Here is a 19,111-nt window from a genome sequence, read left to right as displayed (position 1 = left end):
TTTCTTGTTAAAAATGCAATCATTGCGCAAGTTCCATATTGCCCAAAGCAAAGCACACACTTCACCTCTAATGTGGGATTTGCTTGTTTTATCTACCCCGTTTAGCCACTCGCCAAACAAATTAGTTATATTCTCAAAGATGGAGGTATATTGAAAGTCATATAAACTATCTTCCAAATCAACTTCGTAAAGGGACACAATATAAAAAGATGATGTATTGTCTCATCATGATCACAAAAAACAACATTTGGCAGAACCATTCCAATTACATTTAGCCAAATTATCTTTTGTGAGAATCACTTTCTTGTGGAGGAACCACATAAAAATCTTTATTTTTAGTGGAACCTTCAACTTTCAGATGTGTTTCTTGAGAGAAACCGTGTGTCTAGATAGAAGATCATTGTACATGGACTTCACTAAGAAGACAACAGAAGCCATCAAGTTTCATTTGAACCTATCCTCATAACTGTACCACAATAAGTTTGTGTAGGAGACGTGTCCATCTTTCCCATAAAAATATATCATATATGCATATTTACAAAACATTATGCATGACTTTGATTATTTGAGAAAGAAATTAATGCATAATTTTATTTAAATTTTATTATAGAAATTATCAGCCCCATCTATGTATTGGTCCATGCCGATGGACATACCGGGTCCAATATTAGCCATATCTGATGATATAGGTCTATATCAGTTAATATGTGTTAAATTGATATTTCTGAAATGATATGTTATATTAGTATCAGTAGACATGTAATACAGCTATATCGACCAATACATCCATCATACCGGTCTTGATTTAGAAGCTTAAAGTCTAACACGTGGAGTTTCGTATTTTTCTCCAAAAAAGAGGACACCTCGGCTTCTTGCGCATCGGTTGACGTCATCTTGATGAGAATGTTATTTTAGTAAATATTATAGTAGTAAAAAACCACTTATAGAAGCTCAAAGAAAAACCAAAACATATTTCATTATAGTAGTAACACACCTCACCCGAGTTTGAATCTTAAGTTGTCTACTAACTGCATGCTACAAATTCTTACAAATATTCGAGGTGTTTGTGGGCGCTGGAAAGTTGAAAGTAGAAAGACCACCCTTCACACAAGCTTGTAACAGGGAATTCCCTCTGTGCCAAATTATGTCTGGCTTATCACAATAGCAACACTTCTTGTCAGCAATTTAGTTTCCTTTGGGAAGGTTATATTTCATGACGATGACCAGTATGCAAAATTTTAATCTTTAGAGACACTTTAAGTTTCCAAATGAATTTCTACGGAAAGGATGGTTGTCATTAATCAATTCAGCATGTATACACACAAATTTTACCATAAAGGAGACATATGAAAGGAGTTTAATTCCACGGGAACTCATGCGGTTGATGCGTCGGATTCATGGACATTGGATAATAATGAACTAAATGTCAGGATGTCCATTTGTCACCAGCTAGGAAGTGCGGAAACTGCACTGATACGGGATACGATCAAGATACGGCTCGATACATACCTCGTACATATATCGCCAATTTTACAGTAGAAAAATAGCAATACACATGGGGTACCTCAACAATACTTACGTTAAAATACCACAACCTAGTATGCCCGCGTGATTAAAAAAATCAATAAAATATAGTAATATCGCGAAGATGCCATTTACACCTAGCATCTACTGTTAAGCTTCATGCATTAGCCACTTGAACCAAAAGTCCGAACTGATGGAAAGGGCTAGGCAATCTACTTGTACACGTCAACACCCCTTCTCACGTGTGACGGGAAGACGAGAAGATAAGTCAACATGTGTAGAGAGACAAAGAGGCAGCGAAAGGCCGGATACACACGGCAGGAGGCTGCGGGGATTTTTTAGAATAAATTGTGAAAGCCAGGATTTAAACTTGAGACCTGTGGCTCTGATACCATGTTAAGCTTCATGAACTAGCCACTTGAACCAAAAGTCCGAACTGATGGAAAGGGCTAGGCAATCTACTTGTACACGTCAACATCTACAACAACACAATACCCAAATAGAAATACGAATGCACACAACTAAAAAAGAAGAAAAAATAAAAAATAAAAATCCCGCTATAGTTTTCCAGTCCTTGTAGCAGCAAAACAAACACCACCAAGACAACACATGAAGCCCAAGTTCTCCAAAATCAACGCCTCCAAGAAAGAAACAATGCACAAGCGTTATCGTCGCCCGATAAAGGATCTTAAGTTTCACCCTGAAAAAAGTCTCCACTCTTAAAATAGTGCCTTCAACAAAGACATTATGAGGTACAACTAATTAAGACCATACCTTGGATTTTCATCCGAAAATGTAAGTCTTTGAACTTCTCCGGTGGTATCGCCCCCACTTACAGGCCGATGAGACGAATCCCTAATTACCAAGCAATTTTCTCATCACTTCAAAGACTCCAACTACCATTACTAGTCCTCCGATCACGGCTTCCATTCCATTCTACCCCTATGACTTCACCATTTAACACAAAGACATGTCCCATTATGGCAACAGATAGTAGAGCTTAGCGCTGCTCCCTCTTGAAACCAAACGGTCGAAAAAACACGGGTGCCTACGACCAAATTCCATTCAATCTAGCAATCTCCATGCTTAAGGAGTGTAGGATAACGTTGCATAGAAAACAAAAATTTTCCTACCGCGAACACGCAATCCAAGCCAAGATGCAATCTAGAAGACGGTAGCAACGAGGGGGTATCGAGTCTCACCCTTGAAGAGATTCCAAAGCCTACAAGATGAGGCTCTTGTTGCTGCGGTAGACGTTCACTTGCCGCTTGCAAAAGCGCGTAGAAGATCTTGATCACGATCGGTTCCGGCGCCACGAACGGGCAGCACCTCCGTACTCGGTCACACGTTCGGTTGTTGATGAAGACGACGTCCACCTCCCCGTTCCGGCGGGCAGCGGAAGTAGTAGCTCCTCTTGAATCCGACAGCACGACGGCGTGGTGTCGGTGGCGGTGGAGAATCCCGGCGGAGCTTCGCTAAGCGTGCGGGGAAGAAGGAGGAGTGGGGCGGCTAGGGTTTGGGGAGAGGGGGTGGCCGGCCTCCAAGGGGTGCGGCCAAGGTGGTGGCTTTGGTGTGTCCTCCCCTCTCCCCTATGCCCCTCATTATATAGGTGGAACCCAAGTGTTGGTGTCCAAGTCTTCGAATAAGACCCGAAACCAAAACCTTCCATAGGAGGGGGCAATCCTAGCCCAACTAGGACTCCCACCCAAAGGTGGGATTCCCACCTCCCATGTGGGGGTGGCCGGCCCCCTATGGTGGAGTCCACTTGGGACTCCACCCCATCTAGGGCTGGCCGGCCATGGAGGTGGAGTCCCTTGTGGACTCCACCTTCCTTGGTGGTTTCTTCCGGACTTTTCTAGAACCTTCTAGAACCTTCCATAGAACCTTCCGCGACATTTTATTCACATAAAATGACATCCTATATATGAATCTTATTCTCCGGACCATTCCGGAACTCCTCGTGATGTCCGGGATCACATCCGGGACTTTGAACAAATATTCCAACTCCATTCCATATTCAAGAACTACCATTTCAACATCCAACTTTAAGTGTGTCACCCTACGGTTCGAAAACTATGCGGACATGGTTGAGTACTCACTCCGACCAATAACCAATAGCGGGATCTGGAGATCCATAATGGCTCCCACATATTCAACGATGACTTTAGTGATCGAATGAACCATTCACATATATTACCAATTCCCTTTGTCTCGCGATATTTTACTTGTCCGAGGTTTGATCTTCGGTATCACTCTATACCTTGTTCAACCTCGTCTCCCGACAAGTACTCTTTACTCGTACCGTGGTATGTGGTCTCTTATGAACTCATTCATATGCTTGCAAGACATTAGACGACATTCCACCGAGAGGGCCCAGAGTATATCTATCCGTCATCGGGATGGACAAATCCCATCGTTGATCCATATGCCTCAACTCATACTTTCCGGATACTTAATCCCACCTTTATAGCCACCCATTTACGCAAGTGGTGTTTGGTGTAATCAAAGTACCTTTCCGGTATAAGTGATTTACATGATCTCATGGTCATAAGGACTAGGTAACTATGTATCGAAAGCTTATAGCAAATAACTTAATGACGAGATCTTATGCTACGCTTAATTGGGTGTGTCCATTACATCATTCATATAATGATATAACCTTGTTATTAATAACATCCAATGTTCATGATTATGAAACTAATCATCCATTAATCAACAAGCTAGTTTAAGAGGCATACTAGGGACTTCTTGTTGTCTACATATCACACATGTACTAATGTTTCTGTTAATACAATTCTAGCATGATATATAAACATTTATCATAAACATAAAGATATAAATAATAACCACTTTATTATTGCCTCTAGGGCATATCTCCTTCGATCTCCCACTTGCACTAGAGTCAATAATCTAGATTACATTGTAATATACCTAACACCCATGGCATTCTGGTGTTGGTCATGCTTTGCCCTAGGGAGAGCTTTAGTCAACGGATCTGCTACATTCGGATCAGTGTGTACTTTGCAAATCTTTACTTCTCCATCTTCGATGTACTCGCGAATCGAGTGGTAACGCAGCTTGATATGCTTCAGCCTCTTGTGTGACCTCGGCTCTTGTGCATTGGCGATGGCACCCATGTTATCACAGTAAATGATTAATGGGTCCAATGCACTAGGAACCACACCGAGCTCTACAATGAACCTCTTCATCCATACCGCTTCTGATGAAGCCTCTGAAGCCGCTATGTACTCGATTCCGTTGAAGACTTCGCCACCGTGCACTCGCTTCGAGCTTGCCCAGCCTATCTGCAGCACCATTCAATATAAACACGTACCCGGATTGTGACTTAGAGTCATCGGGATCGGTGTTCCAACTTGCATCGGTGTAACTTGTTACAACGAGCTCTTGGTCACCTCCATAACAAAGAAACATATCCTTAGTTCTTTTCAAGTACTTCGGGATATTCTTGACCGCTGTCCGAGTGTTCCATTCCTGGATCACTTTGATATCTCGCTAGTCAAACTAACGGCATGCGCTATATCCGGTCTTGTACATAGCATGGCATACATAATAGAGCCTACTCGCCGAAGCATAGGGGATCTGATTCATCCTTTCTCTTTCTTCTGCTAGTAGCCGGTCCTTGAGTCTTACTCAAGACCTTGCCCGGTAACATAGGTAAAAACCCTTTCTTACTTTCGTCCATTCTAAACTTCTTTAGAATCTTGTCCGAGTATGTACTCTGTGATAGCCCTATTAGGCGTCTTGATCTATCTCTATAAATCTTGATGCCTAATATATACGATGCTTCACCAAGGTCTTTCATTGAAAAACTCGTTATTCAAATAACCTTTTACACTCGCTTAATAGTTCTATATCATTCCCGATCAATAATATGTCATCTACATATAATATCGGGAATGCTACAGAGCTCCCACTCACTTTCTTGTAAATACGAGGCCTCTCCATGACACCGTATAAACCCGAAGTCTTTGATCACCTTATCAAAGCGTCGGTTCCAACTTCTCGATGCTTGCTTCGGTCCATAGATTGAACGCCGAAGTTTGCATACTTTGTCGGCATTTTTAGGATCGACAAAACCTTTGGGTTGTACCATATACAACTCTTCCTCAATGTCTCCATTAAGGAACGCCGTTTTGACATCCATCCGCCAAATCTCATAATCGAAAAATGCAGCTATTGCTAACAAAATCCTCACAGATTTTAGCTTCGCTACGGGTGAGAAAGTCTCATCGTAGTCAACTCCTTGAATTTGTCGGAAACCCTTTGCGACAAGTCGAGCTTTATAGACGAGTAATATTACCATCGGCATCTGTTTTTCTTTTGAAGATCCATTTGTTCTCGACAGCCTTTCGGCTATCGGGTAAGTCTACCAAAGTCCATACTTTGTTATCATACATGGATCCCATTTCGGATTTCATGGCTTCTTGCCATTTGTTGGAATCCGGGCTCATCATCGCTTCTTCATACGTCGCAGGGTCCTCATCATTGTTATCCACAATCATGACATTTAGACAAGGATCATACCAATCGGGAGTGGCACGTTCCCTTGTCGATCTGCGAGGTTCGATAGTTTCCTCGTTCGAAGTTTCATGATCATTATCATTAGCTTCCTCTCGTTGCCGGTGTAGGCGGTACAGGTACATCTTCCGTCATTGCGCTACTCGATCAACGAGTATAGATTCATTAATCTCATCGAGTTCTACTTTTCTTCCGAGTCACTTCTTTAGTGAGAAATTCTTTCTCAAGAAAGGTTCCGTTCTTAGCAACAAAGATTTTGCCTTCGGATCTGTGATAGAAAGTGTACCCTATAGTTTCCTTAGGGTATCCTATGAAGACACATTTCTCCGCTTTGGGTTCTAGCTTGTCCGGTTGTAACTTTTTTACATAGGCTTCGCAACCCCAAACTTTAAGGAACGACGAGCTTAGGTTTCTTATTAAACCATAATTCATACGGTGTCGTTTCTACGGATTTTGATGGTGCTCTATTTAAAGTGAATGCGGCTGTCTCTAATGCATAACTCCAAAATGATAACGGCAAATCAGTAAGAGACATCATAGAACGAACCATATCTAAGAGAGTTCGATTACGACGTTCGGACACACCGTTTCGTTGTGGTGTTCCCGGCGGTGTCAATTGTGAAAGTATTCCGCATTTCTTTAAATGCATGCCAAACTCATAACTCAGATATTCACCTCCTCGATCAGATCGTAGAAATTTAATCTTCTTGTTACGTTGATTTTCTACTTCACTTTGGAATTCCTTAAACTTCTCAAAAGTTTCGGATTTATGTTTCATGAAATAGATATACCCATATCTACTCGGATCATCCGTGAAGGTTAGAACATAACGATAACCACCGCGCGATGCTACACTCATTGGTCCGCACACATCGGTATGTATGATTTCCAATAAGTCGGTAGCTCGCTCCATCATACCGAGAAAATGGAGTCTTAGTCATTTTTCCCATTAGACATGCTTCGCATCTATCAAGTGACTCAAAGTCAAGTGATTCAAGTAATCCATCGAGTATGGAGTTTCTTCATGCGTTTCACTCCAATATGACCAAGACGACGAGTGCCACATATAAGTAGAATTATCATTCAATTTAATTCGCTTAGCATCAATGTTATGTATATGCGTATCACTACTATCGAGATCTAATAGAAATAAGCCATTCTTTTGTGGTGCTCGACCATAAAAGATATTATTCATAAAAATAGAACAACCATTATTCTCGGACTTGAATGAATAACCGTCTTGCATTAAACAAGATCCAGATATAATGTTCATGCTCAACGCAGGTACATAATAACAATTATTTAGGCTTAAAACTAATCCCGAAGGTAGATGTAGAGGAAGTGTGCCGACTGCGATCACATTGACCTTGGATCCGTTTCCAACGCGCATCGTCACTTCATCTTTCGGTAGTTGTCGTTTATTCTTTAGTTCCTGTTTCGAGTTACAAATATGAGCAACCGAACCGAGTATCAAATACCCGGTACTAGAACGAGAACTAGTGAGATAAACATCTATAACATGTATATCAGATATACCTTCTTTCTTCTTCTTGACAAGGCCGCTCTTCGGATCCGCCAAATACTTGGAGCAATTACGCTTCCAGGTGTCCCTTCTCCTTGCGGTAATAGCACTCAGCATCGGGCTTAGGGCCGTTCTTAGGTTTCATAGGAGGCGTGGCAGCTTTCTTGCCACCCTTCTTGAATTTTCCCTTAGACTTGCCCTGTTTCTTGAAACTGGTGGTCTTGTTGACCATCAACACTTGGTGCTCTTTCTTGATCTCAATCTCAGCAGCTTTTAGCATGCCAAAGAGTTCGAGTAACTCCTTGTTCATGTTTTGCATATTGTAGTTCATCACAAAGTTCTTGTAACTTGGTGGCAGTGATTGAAGGACACGATTAATCCCCGATCTGTTAGGAATCACTATTCCCAAGTCACCGAGTTTCTTCGCATGCCCGGTCATGGCGAGCATGTGCTCACTAATGGAGCTGCCTTCTTCCATCATACAGCTGAAGAAATGTTTCGATGCTTCATAGCATTCCACGGCCGCATGAGTCTCAAAAATAGCTTTCAGCTCATTCATCAACTCATGAGGATCGTGGTGCTCAAAACGTTTTTGAAGATCGGATTCCGGATCGCACAGGATGGCACACCGAACTTGAGAGTACCGAGTTTTCCGAGTCTCGTAAACAGCTTTTACTTCATCGGTTTCGGTTCTGCAGGAGGGTCACCTAGCGGTGCATCAAGCACATATTGCAGATTTCCGCCGGAGAGGAAGATCCTCACATGACGGAACCAGGTCGGTGAAGTTGCTACCGTTGCTCTTAAGCTTTTCTTTCTCTAGGAACTGGTTAAAATTGATTGAGGACGCCATCTCTACAACATATATTTGCAATAGTTTAGACTAAGTTTATGACAAATTGAGTTCAAATTTTAATTCAACATAATTAAAAATCTAGGTGAACTCCCACTCAAAACAATATCCCTCGCATTGTCTTAGTGATCACACGAACCAAATCCATCGCACCTCAAATCGATCATCACGAGAAAAGGTGTAATTTCAATGGCGAACACTCAAAGTGTTCATCATATCAATCATATGATTCATGCTCTACCTTTCGGTATCACGTGTTCCGAGACCATGTCCGTACATGCTAGGCTCGTCAAGGCCACCTTAGTATCCGCATGTGCAAAAACTGTCTTGCACCCGTTGTAAGTACTTATCGAATCTATCACACCCGATCATCACGAGATGCTTCGAAACGATAAGACTTGATAACGGTGCTACTAAGGATGAACACTTTATTATCTTGAGATTTTAGTGAGGGATCATCTTATAATGCTACCGTCGCGATCTAAGCAAAATAAGATGCATAAAAGGATTAACATCACATGCAGTTCATATGTGATATGATATGGCCCTTTTGTCTTTGCGCCTTTGATCTTCATCTCCAAAGCACGGACATGATCTCCATCATCTTCGGGCATGATCTCCATCATCGTCGGCGAAGCACCAAGGTCAATGGCGCCGTCTTCATGATTGTCCTCCATGTAGCAACTATTACAACTACTTTGAAATACTACTCAACATGAAATTTAAAGACAACCATAAGGCTCCTGCCGGTTGCCACAATACAATAATGATCATCTCATACATATTCATCATCACATTATGGCCATATCACATCACCAAACCCTGCAAAAACAAGTTAGACGCTCTCTAATTTGGTTTGCATATTTTACGTGGTTTAGGGTTTTCGATATAGATCTAATCTACCTACGAACATGAACCACAACGTTGATACTAATGTTGTCAATAGAAGAGTAAATTGAATCTTTACTATAGTAGGAGAGACAGACACCCGCAAAGCCTCTTATGCAATACAAGTTGCATGTCGAACGAGGAACAAGTCTCATGAACGCGGTCATGTAAAGTTAGTCCGAGCCGCTTCATCCCACTATGCCATAAAGATGCAAAGTACTCAACTAAAGATAACAAGAGCATCAACGCCCACAAACCATTGTGTTCTACTCGTGCAACCATCTATGCATAGACACGGCTCGATACCACTCGTAGGATAACGTTGCATAGAAAACAAAAATTTTCCTACCGCGAACACGCAATCCAAGCCAAGATGCAATCTAGAAGACGGTAGCAACGAGGGGGTATCGAGTCTCACCCTTGAAGAGATTCCAAAGCCTACAAGATGAGGCTCTTGTTGCTGCGGTAGACGTTCACTTGCCGCTTGCAAAAGCGCGTAGAAGATCTTGATCACGATCGGTTCCGGCGCCACGAACGGGCAGCACCTCCGTACTCGGTCACACGTTCGGTTGTTGATGAAGACGACGTCCACCTCCCCGTTCCAGCGGGCAGCGGAAGTAGTAGCTCCTCTTGAATCCGACAGCACGACGGCGTGGTGTCGGTGGCGGTGGAGAATCCCGGCGGAGCTTCGCTAAGCGTGCGGGGAAGAAGGAGGAGTGGGGCGGCTAGGGTTTGGGGAGAGGGGGTGGCCGGCCTCCAAGGGGTGCGGCCAAGGTGGTGGCTTTGGTGTGTCCTCCCTCTCCCCTATGCCCCTCATTATATAGGTGGAACCCAAGTGTTGGTGTCCAAGTCTTCGAATAAGACCCGAAACCAAAACCTTCCATAGGAGGGGCAATCCTAGCCCAACTAGGACTCCCACCCAAAGGTGGGATTCCCACCTCCCATGTGGGGGTGGCCGGCCCCTATGGTGGAGTCCACTTGGGACTCCACCCCATCTAGGGCTGGCCGGCCATGGAGGTGGAGTCCCTTGTGGACTCCACCTTCCTTGGTGGTTTCTTCCGGACTTTTCTAGAACCTTCTAGAACCTTCCATAGAACCTTCCGCGACATTTTATTCACATAAAATGACATCCTATATATGAATCTTATTCTCCGGACCATTCCGGAACTCCTCGTGATGTCCGGGATCACATCCGGGACTTTGAACAAATATTCCAACTCCATTCCATATTCAAGAACTACCATTTCAACATCCAACTTTAAGTGTGTCACCCTACGGTTCGAGAACTATGCGGACATGGTTGAGTACTCACTCCGACCAATAACCAATAGCGGGATCTGGAGATCCATAATGGCTCCCACATATTCAACGATGACTTTAGTGATCGAATGAACCATTCACATATATTACCAATTCCCTTTGTCTCGCGATATTTTACTTGTCCGAGGTTTGATCTTCGGTATCACTCTATACCTTGTTCAACCTCGTCTCCCGACAAGTACTCTTTACTCGTACCGTGGTATGTGGTCTCTTATGCACTCATTCATATGCTTGCAAGACATTAGACGACATTCCACCGAGAGGGCCCAGAGTATATCTATCCGTCATCGGGATGGACAAATCCCACTTGTTGATCCATATGCCTCAACTCATACTTTCCGGATACTTAATCCCACCTTTATAGCCACCCATTTACGCAGTGGTGTTTGGTGTAATCAAAGTACCTTTCCGGTATAAGTGATTTACATGATCTCATGGTCATAAGGACTAGGTAACTATGTATCGAAAGCTTATAGCAAATAACTTAATGACGAGATCTTATGCTACGCTTAATTGGGTGTGTCCATTACATCATTCATATAATGATATAACCTTGTTATTAATAACATCCAATGTTCATGATTATGAAACTAATCATCCATTAATCAACAAGCTAGTTTAAGAGGCATACTAGGGACTTCTTGTTGTCTACATATCACACATGTACTAATGTTTCTGTTAATACAATTCTAGCATGATATATAAACATTTATCATAAACATAAAGATATAAATAATAACCACTTTATTATTGCCTCTAGGGCATATCTCCTTCAAGGAGCCCAAGGGAGCTCGCCAATACCCTCAATCAACACCCACTTCTTCCATGAGCCCCTCCCTCTTGCTCGGCCAACAATACGTTTAGGCTTCTAACACCTAATCAAGTTATTAGAATTCCTTCATTTGGGGATTATTAGAATTCCTTAACTACTTGTTTTATTTACGCACAAGTATTAATCCTATGAAAAAGTATTACTTTATTTATTTTTAAAGATATATATGCCAACATATCCCGGTATATGTGTTTTCGAAAAATCAATGTATCAAGATATCCCCACATCGCGTATCGGAGATGTATCCAAGTATCTAGGCTTCCTAGGTCCTAGGTCACTAGTGAGTCTATGCCGAAAGATAACATTGACCGGATCCTCGAACATGAAATCCACCATCGTTGCATGTTTTCTCAGAAGGTATTGCTCACCAAGTGCCCACTCAACCTACAATCACAGTACACACTACACCAAGGATTTGGCTCCCGACAGGAAAAAATCGGGATTTTTTTCCCGGTTAGACCAATTCCCGGGGGGTGGTCGGGATATCCGGTTCCCGGCCGGGAACCAGATTTCCCGGGCGGTAACCAAATCCCTGCACTACACTATGATTCAGGCCAGAACATCAGACATGTGATTGAACTGGACTATCAAAAGTTTGCTTAATAAATGGAAGGATATGCAGCCAGGCATGGTTAATCCTCGCATGTTTCTCTGATACTTGAAGTTGGTGACTCAATTTCCTTTTGCCAGAACTCTACAGAAGTAACAAAAGCATGGCAGAACCAAATCAAATAAGCAGAGGTTTGGCAGGTTTGCGTGGAAAAAACTGAGAGAAAGAACGTTGAACATTCCTCAATAGCTATGGTAGAATCTGCTATTTTGGAATGGTCGATCAATTAATGGAGAACCTCCTTCATGCAGGACCTACCACAGTGCCACTTCTGACTTCCCCCACTTGAAACCTTATGCCCTGGGCATCTTGCTGGTTGCCGCAAGCATAGGAATATAATCCCAGGAAATCCCTGCAGAGAGCTACACGGATACAATACCTACGAGTAAACTAAGGCAAATGCATGATGCCATGCTCCCTCAGCCCGTCAGGCAAAAAGATATTAGAATCGAGCTATGTGATGCACACTTTCTTTCTTATTAGCCTTGTGTGTAAAGGGAGATGCGATGTCGAGCTAGGCTGAAAGTTAGGTCGCCCTCCACCAAGAAACGAGATAACATTCAGATTCAGATCATCACCCCTCCCTCGCAGCCTGCAGATAGAAACGAATAAAGCTGCGAGATGCACGCGTGCGTGAATCGAGACCAGTATAAAAGGAGGCACAGCCTCGAGAGGCTTCATACCATCCACCTTAGCCAGCACAGCCGTCTCTGCAACTGTAAGGTTTAGCTATATCCATGGCGATCAGGGGAATCCAATCGGCGCGCGGGATGTCTGTGGAGGAGTTCAAGGAGTGGCTGAAGCAGTTCGACGTCGACGGCGATGGCCGGATCAGCAGGGGCGAGCTCCGGGAGGCCATCCGGCGCCGCGGCGGGTGGTTCACCACCCTCAAGGCAGGCCGCGCCGTCCGCCACGCCGACAGGGACAACAGCGGATACGTCGATGACGCAGAGATCGAGAACCTCGTTGCCTTCGCGCAGAAAGACCTTGGGATGAAGATCTCCGCCTGGTAGCTGCCTAGGCTAAGCTCCATGCATGGAGTTTTTATCAGCTCTGCTTAATATTAATGATCGAAGACCATTACATCAACCCCCTCTACTATATATTGCTTTGTGCGGTAGCTTCGACTTGACATGCGAACTTCTCCTGAATAATATGTGGAAATTCAGGAGAACTAACTAAGGTTTGCATCTTTACTAAGCGTCTATGCATGTATGGCTATGCTGGGGTTTAATCTTCGTAAAGATGAAACTGCATTGGAAATAACAAACTGTTGAACATATTAGATGTCATCAATCCGCTTCTCATTCTCATTATATTATGAGAAGTAATAGATAGTGTGATTCTGACAGTAGACACGACACATCGTCAGAACAAATTAAGACGCGAATTTGGCAGTAAAGGACAAGCTAGTTAGTACGTCAGTTCAGGTTCAGATCGAAGAGTGCAAGTGATAGACTCCTAGTCTTTAAATTGGCGGGAATATTACATTTGATTTCAGCTTGTATGAGTCATTTTGTTATGTTGTCTATCTCCCCTTCTGATAGTCCGCTTGGTTTGTAATAAACATTACTCCCCCTGCCCATGAGGGCTCGTTCGGCAGGCGTGTGTTTGAGAGTTTAAACCGAAGTGTTTTGGATGGTTGAGGTGTTTTTGTTAGCGTATGTAATATGGTATTGTATATATACGGAGTAGTACTCCGACTATACACGTACACCTCATGTACTGCCACGTAGGGGATTTTTCCCTACTCTATATAACACGCAACCGATGGCCCGAGAGGGCACGCATCGTTACACCAAAACCCACATGGTATCAGAGCGGGTCTCTTCCCTCTAGCTGCCAAAACCCTAAAAAAATCGCCGCCGCCAGCCCTGCCGCCGCCGCCGCACCTTGCTGCCGCCGCCACATCTGTTGCCGCCGCCAACACCATCTGCCGCCGCCGCAGCCTTAGTCTGCCGCCGCCGCCAAACACTACAAAACCTAGCCGCCGCCGTTGCACTTGCTGCTGCCGCCGCCGCCCACACACCAAACCTATAAACCCTAGCCGTCGCCGCTCCCACACACCAAACCTATAAACCCTAGCCGCCGCCGCAGTTGTTGCCGCCGCCGCTCACACCAAAACCAAACACCACAAACGCCGCTGCTGCGTCCCTGCTGTCGTCTTTGTCTCCGATCCGATGGCCACCTCTTCGTCGATGTCCGCTACCGCTCTCGCCGCTGCGCTTGGGACACCTCCATCCCAGACACTTACGCGTGAAAACGCGCTCGTATGGAAGGCGCTGGCGATCCCCGCGCTGCGCGGCGCCCGTGTTCTCGATCTGGTTGAGGGCAAGGACAAGGCGCCCGATGAGTCTGTCTCCACCGAGGATGCCAACAACAAGCCGATCACCGTCGTCAATCCTGACTACGAGGCGTGGATCTCCAGCGATCAGCAAGTTCTGCGCTAGCTTCTCAATGCGATGTCGCCCGATGTGCTCGCTCACGTCGTCGGCCTCGACTCCTCGGCCACCGTTTGGGCAGCCCTCAACGCCCACGTCTCCGACCAGTCCAAGACTAGGGTCCAACAGCTTCGCTTGGCTCTCAATGACACGCGCAAAGGTGATCTGTCTGCGGAAAAATATGTTGCCAAGATGAAGTGTATCGCCGCCAAACTTGCCGCGGTGGGAAAATCTCTCGATGAAGATGAACTCGTCTACTACATCTTGCAAGGCCTCGGGAGTCACTACAACCACTAGTAGGAAAAGCCTCATCAGTGGCGCATGAAAATGGGATTCTGTGGCGCATGGGAGGTGCGCCACAGAAACGTCGCCACAAAAATAAGGTTTCTGTGGTGCACCTGGCCGTGCGCCACAGAATTAAGGTTTCTGTGGCGCACTAGGTCCGGTGCGCCACAGAAATAAGTAGTTCTGTGGCGCATGTGATATAGCTGCGCCACAGAAATAGGTGCGCCACAGAATTATTTTTGGTGCGCCACATAACTATCTACAGGTATACTCGATTTTGTGCTCCCTGGTGTATTATACAGGTTTTATACTGGTTTTATACACCGTATACATGTTATATACTGATATAATATAGACAGATATAATATGGACATATATAATCATCACATCATCATCACATTACTTAGAGCCCGATCGAGTTATACATATAGCTCCATACAACTCATAATCCATGCAAATTAATTAAGTTCTCATCATCTCTAGATACAACCGAAGTGACACCGGCCGCCGCCTACACTAGGATGAAATAGAGTACCGCCGCGACGATGGTGAGCAAGAGCGAGAGCACAAGGAAGGTCTTCATCTTGCTCTTGTTTGCTTGGTGCACCCTCCACTTGGCAACCGCCTCGTGTCTAGTCGGTACCCTTTGTAGCAGTTGCCGCTGAACTTGTGCACCTGTTTCTTGCACTCCTCCCACTCCTCGTACACTCCTGGAACCCGCCCCTCGAACACGACGTAGTACGTCATCTCTATGGACACAAGGCATATTAGTATATAACGCAATGGAAAGAGTTAGAGGGTTCACATGCATACATATTCACAAGAATTAAAGCAAGGAAATAATAATAAACCTAAAAGACATATAGCATCGGTATCACATAAGTAATATGGTTCAACGATAACGACTACAATAGTAATTGAAGTACAACAACGACGACCACCGTTTCAAGCAAATTAAGCAATTTTAGTTTACAACACGGTACAAATTGTCCATCGATTCAAAGTAATGCTAGGCACACCGGCCTCGGTCAACGAGACGTCTTCTTGAGCGGCTCCGGGAACGGCTTGTACAAGTCCTTCGTCGTCCACGTCCTTCCATCACCCTGCCTATGTAGGCGGTCTTCGATATCCCTCTTAGGCAACGCTCTGGCTGCGTGTAAGAGCCCCGATGAGTTGGATACATCTTGTAAGATAATTTCCGAGAGCTTTACTTGGATGCGATGAAAGTCTTCTCTAAGATCATCATCACTGATTTCCCCCTACATTTTAATGGGGTCTCGCTTACTAGGTGGCAGAGACATAATCTGTGCATCCTCGACAAACCCTTTAAGGTGATGGAGGACATAGAAGGCCTCCTTAATGCTGCCAGCTGACTGCTTGATACAAGGGAAGTTGATCACGTGCTTGAACCCGATCTTTTTAGTGTCCGGCCTGATATATTGCCCATTCTTGTCGAAGGTGCCTCCATTTTTGGAGTAGCCAAGGATAGCTTCATCGAGAACACCCCTTATTCTGTTGTAGTCTTTCTTCGTCGTCGTACTCGACGAGTCGAAATACTGGGCTAGTGACCACTTTGGATCTAGGATGATGAGTGTACAGTATTTGTCCCTGCTCAACACATGCAATTGAAATGGAATGTTGGAAATGATCGGCAATGGAAGAAATATATAAGAAAGCATAAGTTACGACGGCCGTGAGCGGATGTGTACTTACTCGGGAAAGACAGGCAGAAGAATGGTGTTGTTCTCTTTGTGCATGAGCATGAAGTTCTGGAGGTACCGCACCGCCTTGGTCCGTGTCCTTGAGCCGTCTTGGAGCTGGCTATCGTGCATGTAGTAGGGATCCGCTACCGCGATGTGGCGGGGTCTCTCTCTGTTGATCTTCATCTGAAGATTGATCGCGTATAGGCGGACCAAGTTATAGTCGAGCCGTTTCGAGTGAAATAGATTGAAGACGTCCTCGAACGCTATGAAGAAGATATCCGCGGGGTCTTCATTGACGAAGTTCTGGTCGGACGGCACCTTGACCGAGAACACCGGGTAATTTGGATCCTTTTCTTTAAGAAGGACGCTCTCTTGATAATTAATAGAGTGCTGCAAAGGGAGCATTTGTCCACTTGCGAGGTGTTCCATGTCCGGAGGCAGTATAGGTTTACCGGCTTCATGACACCGGGGCAAGCCATCCGGTGTAGGTGGTACCATGTCGTCGGCCCGGATCCTCTTAGGAGCAGGCTGGCTCGAAGATGCGCCCTTCTTGGCTCCTCTCTTCCTTCCCTTCTTCACCCGACCTATCGGGGGTGCTTGTGGTGCCGATGGTGGTGCTTCGGGTGCTAGTGGTGCTTTCGAGGTTGCTCGGGGTTGATTTGGGTGGCTCCCCGATGATCGTCTTACGCAGCGTGTTAGGGCTGAAAACGGTAGCAGGCTTGACTTGAGCTGGATTGCCAGCCTCCGGAGGAGTGTCTTGAGAAAGACCCGTGAAGACCAGGCGCTGCTTCGTGACTGTAGGGGGACGACCAAGTTGATCGCCGTGTGTGCGGAAGGCTTGTTCATCCATAGGAGGCATGTACATATCTTGGCTGCAGGCGCCAGTGTTGATGTAGGCATCGATGTCATCATCATCATCTACATCGTTGCCATCAAGTGGCGCCATGTCCTGGACCTTAGGTGGTGGCGGTTGCGATGCCGCCGCTTGGCGTACCGTGCGTCTAGTAGACGGTCGTTGCGGTAGCGCTCCCAACAACTGTTTGTGGCGTCTGGTGGTGACGGCGATCGTCGGTTCCTTCCGGGTGGCGGCGGCGACCGCCGGTTCCTTCAGGGTAGTGGGGGCGGCGACCGCCGGTTCCTTCAGGGTAGTGGGGGCGGCGACCGCCGTTTCCTTAAGGGTGTCGTCGGCGCTGGCGATCTTGGGCTGGATGATAGGGGAGGTGGCGCCGGTGCTTTTCTTAGCACTCGGAAGACCCCCCCCCGCAGACGAATCTGGTTCTTCGGCCATTTCATAATCCATGAGGTGCAATCCCCAAGGGGCAAAACGTCGCCTTCGTCTGTGCCCGGAGGTTGAAAGGGGGGGATGGCATAGCGGTACTCCGGCACTACCATTACCAACTTGACCTTCGCCACGTCTTCCGCCAATCTAGCGCCGTGCATAACGCGGGAAGCCATGACAAAGCCGCTAGCAACTTCCACCAACTTGCCGCCGGGCTCCACCGTTTGCCGAAGTATGCATTGTTCATCCTGAGTCAGGGGCGCCATGTTGGGCATCATGAGATGGCAGTCACGAAAGGCATATATAGTTAAAGAAGATGACGCGAAGGAGTAACTAATGAGTTTACCTCCTTGATGACGTCGATCTCGGCTACTGTCGATACAAGGGCGGCGGTTGGGGGCGTCGATGCGACCAGTTGGAGCTGCGGCGGCGGTTGGAGCTGCGGCGTCGGGTGGAGCGGCGGCGTCTGGTGGAGCGGCGGCGTCTGGTGGAGCCCCGACGCCGGCGTCGGGTGGAGCGGCACCGTCGGCGACACGTGGAAGCTTGAGTTGCTGCCGCTGATGCTGGGCACATGTATCGGCCCCACTTGACCTCCCGCATTCCAAGCAGCTAACCCCTCCATCAACCCAGGGGGGATGATCTGCCGGATCTTCTCGTCCAATAACTTGTTCATCATCTCCGTGTTCTCCACAGGCTTTTCGGCCACCAGCTTCTCTAGTGACTCCACCTTCTTCTGCAGCTCCTGAACCTCGGATTTATCCTTAGCCGACGACCTCCTCTCCAGCTTTCTCGTCTTGGCATCCGATCCGTAGTACTCGGATAGCTTCATACTTGTGCCAAAGCCGGACACACGGCCACCCGACGTCGGTGGCTTGTCCAGCTCCCTCTCCTTGTATTTGTTCATCGCCCTGTTGAAAGGCGTGTCCCACGGTTCCGTCGACCCCGGGACGACGGGCCAGCCTTCGTCAACTCTTCATCCTTCGGACAAAGGAACTTAAGGTTAGCCCATTTGGCTTCATTGCCTAATAAGATGAGCGAAATAATATAGAACTATCCTTACCAGGTACTTCTCGAAATCCCTCACGTCTTCGTGATCCGTAATAAATTCCCCCGTCTCCCAGTCTAAGTAGTAGCGGGACCGGACAAAGTTCCTAGCCTGTTCATCCTGGATTTTGTGCCAGGGGTTTTCTTACCCCAGACGTACCATCTCGGCATCCTCCTTGTCCCAAGTGGGTTGTTTTCCTCGGTAACCGCCGCTTCCGCAATGGTGGGTCCCTAAGTTCAAATCCCGCATTTTCTTCCCCCAGGCGGTCCATTT

General features: G+C 46.0%; 1 protein-coding gene across 1 annotated transcript; it reads left to right on the top strand.

The window, feature by feature from the left end:
• Nucleotides 1–12,779: 12,779 nt before the first annotated feature.
• LOC124674322 (calmodulin-like) lies at nt 12,780–13,365 on the top strand. The gene has a single exon (XM_047210358.1). The coding sequence runs from the start codon at nt 12,823–12,825 to the stop codon at nt 13,096–13,098; it is 276 nt and encodes a 91-aa protein (XP_047066314.1). The 5' UTR covers nt 12,780–12,822; the 3' UTR covers nt 13,099–13,365.
• Nucleotides 13,366–19,111: the final 5,746 nt, after the last annotated feature.

This window comes from Lolium rigidum, chromosome 7 (genome assembly GCF_022539505.1).
Source record: "Lolium rigidum isolate FL_2022 chromosome 7, APGP_CSIRO_Lrig_0.1, whole genome shotgun sequence".
Classification (NCBI taxonomy): Eukaryota; Viridiplantae; Streptophyta; class Magnoliopsida; order Poales; family Poaceae; genus Lolium; species Lolium rigidum.
The sequence above is the reverse complement of the archived record's forward strand: the minus strand, read 5'-3'. Positions and strand labels throughout refer to the sequence as shown.

What these genes read in the sequence shown, in the direction of transcription:
- LOC124674322 (XM_047210358.1), top strand. Translation starts at nt 12,823, where the DNA reads ATGGCGATCAGGGGAATCCAATCGGCGCGCGGGATGTCTGTGGAGGAG.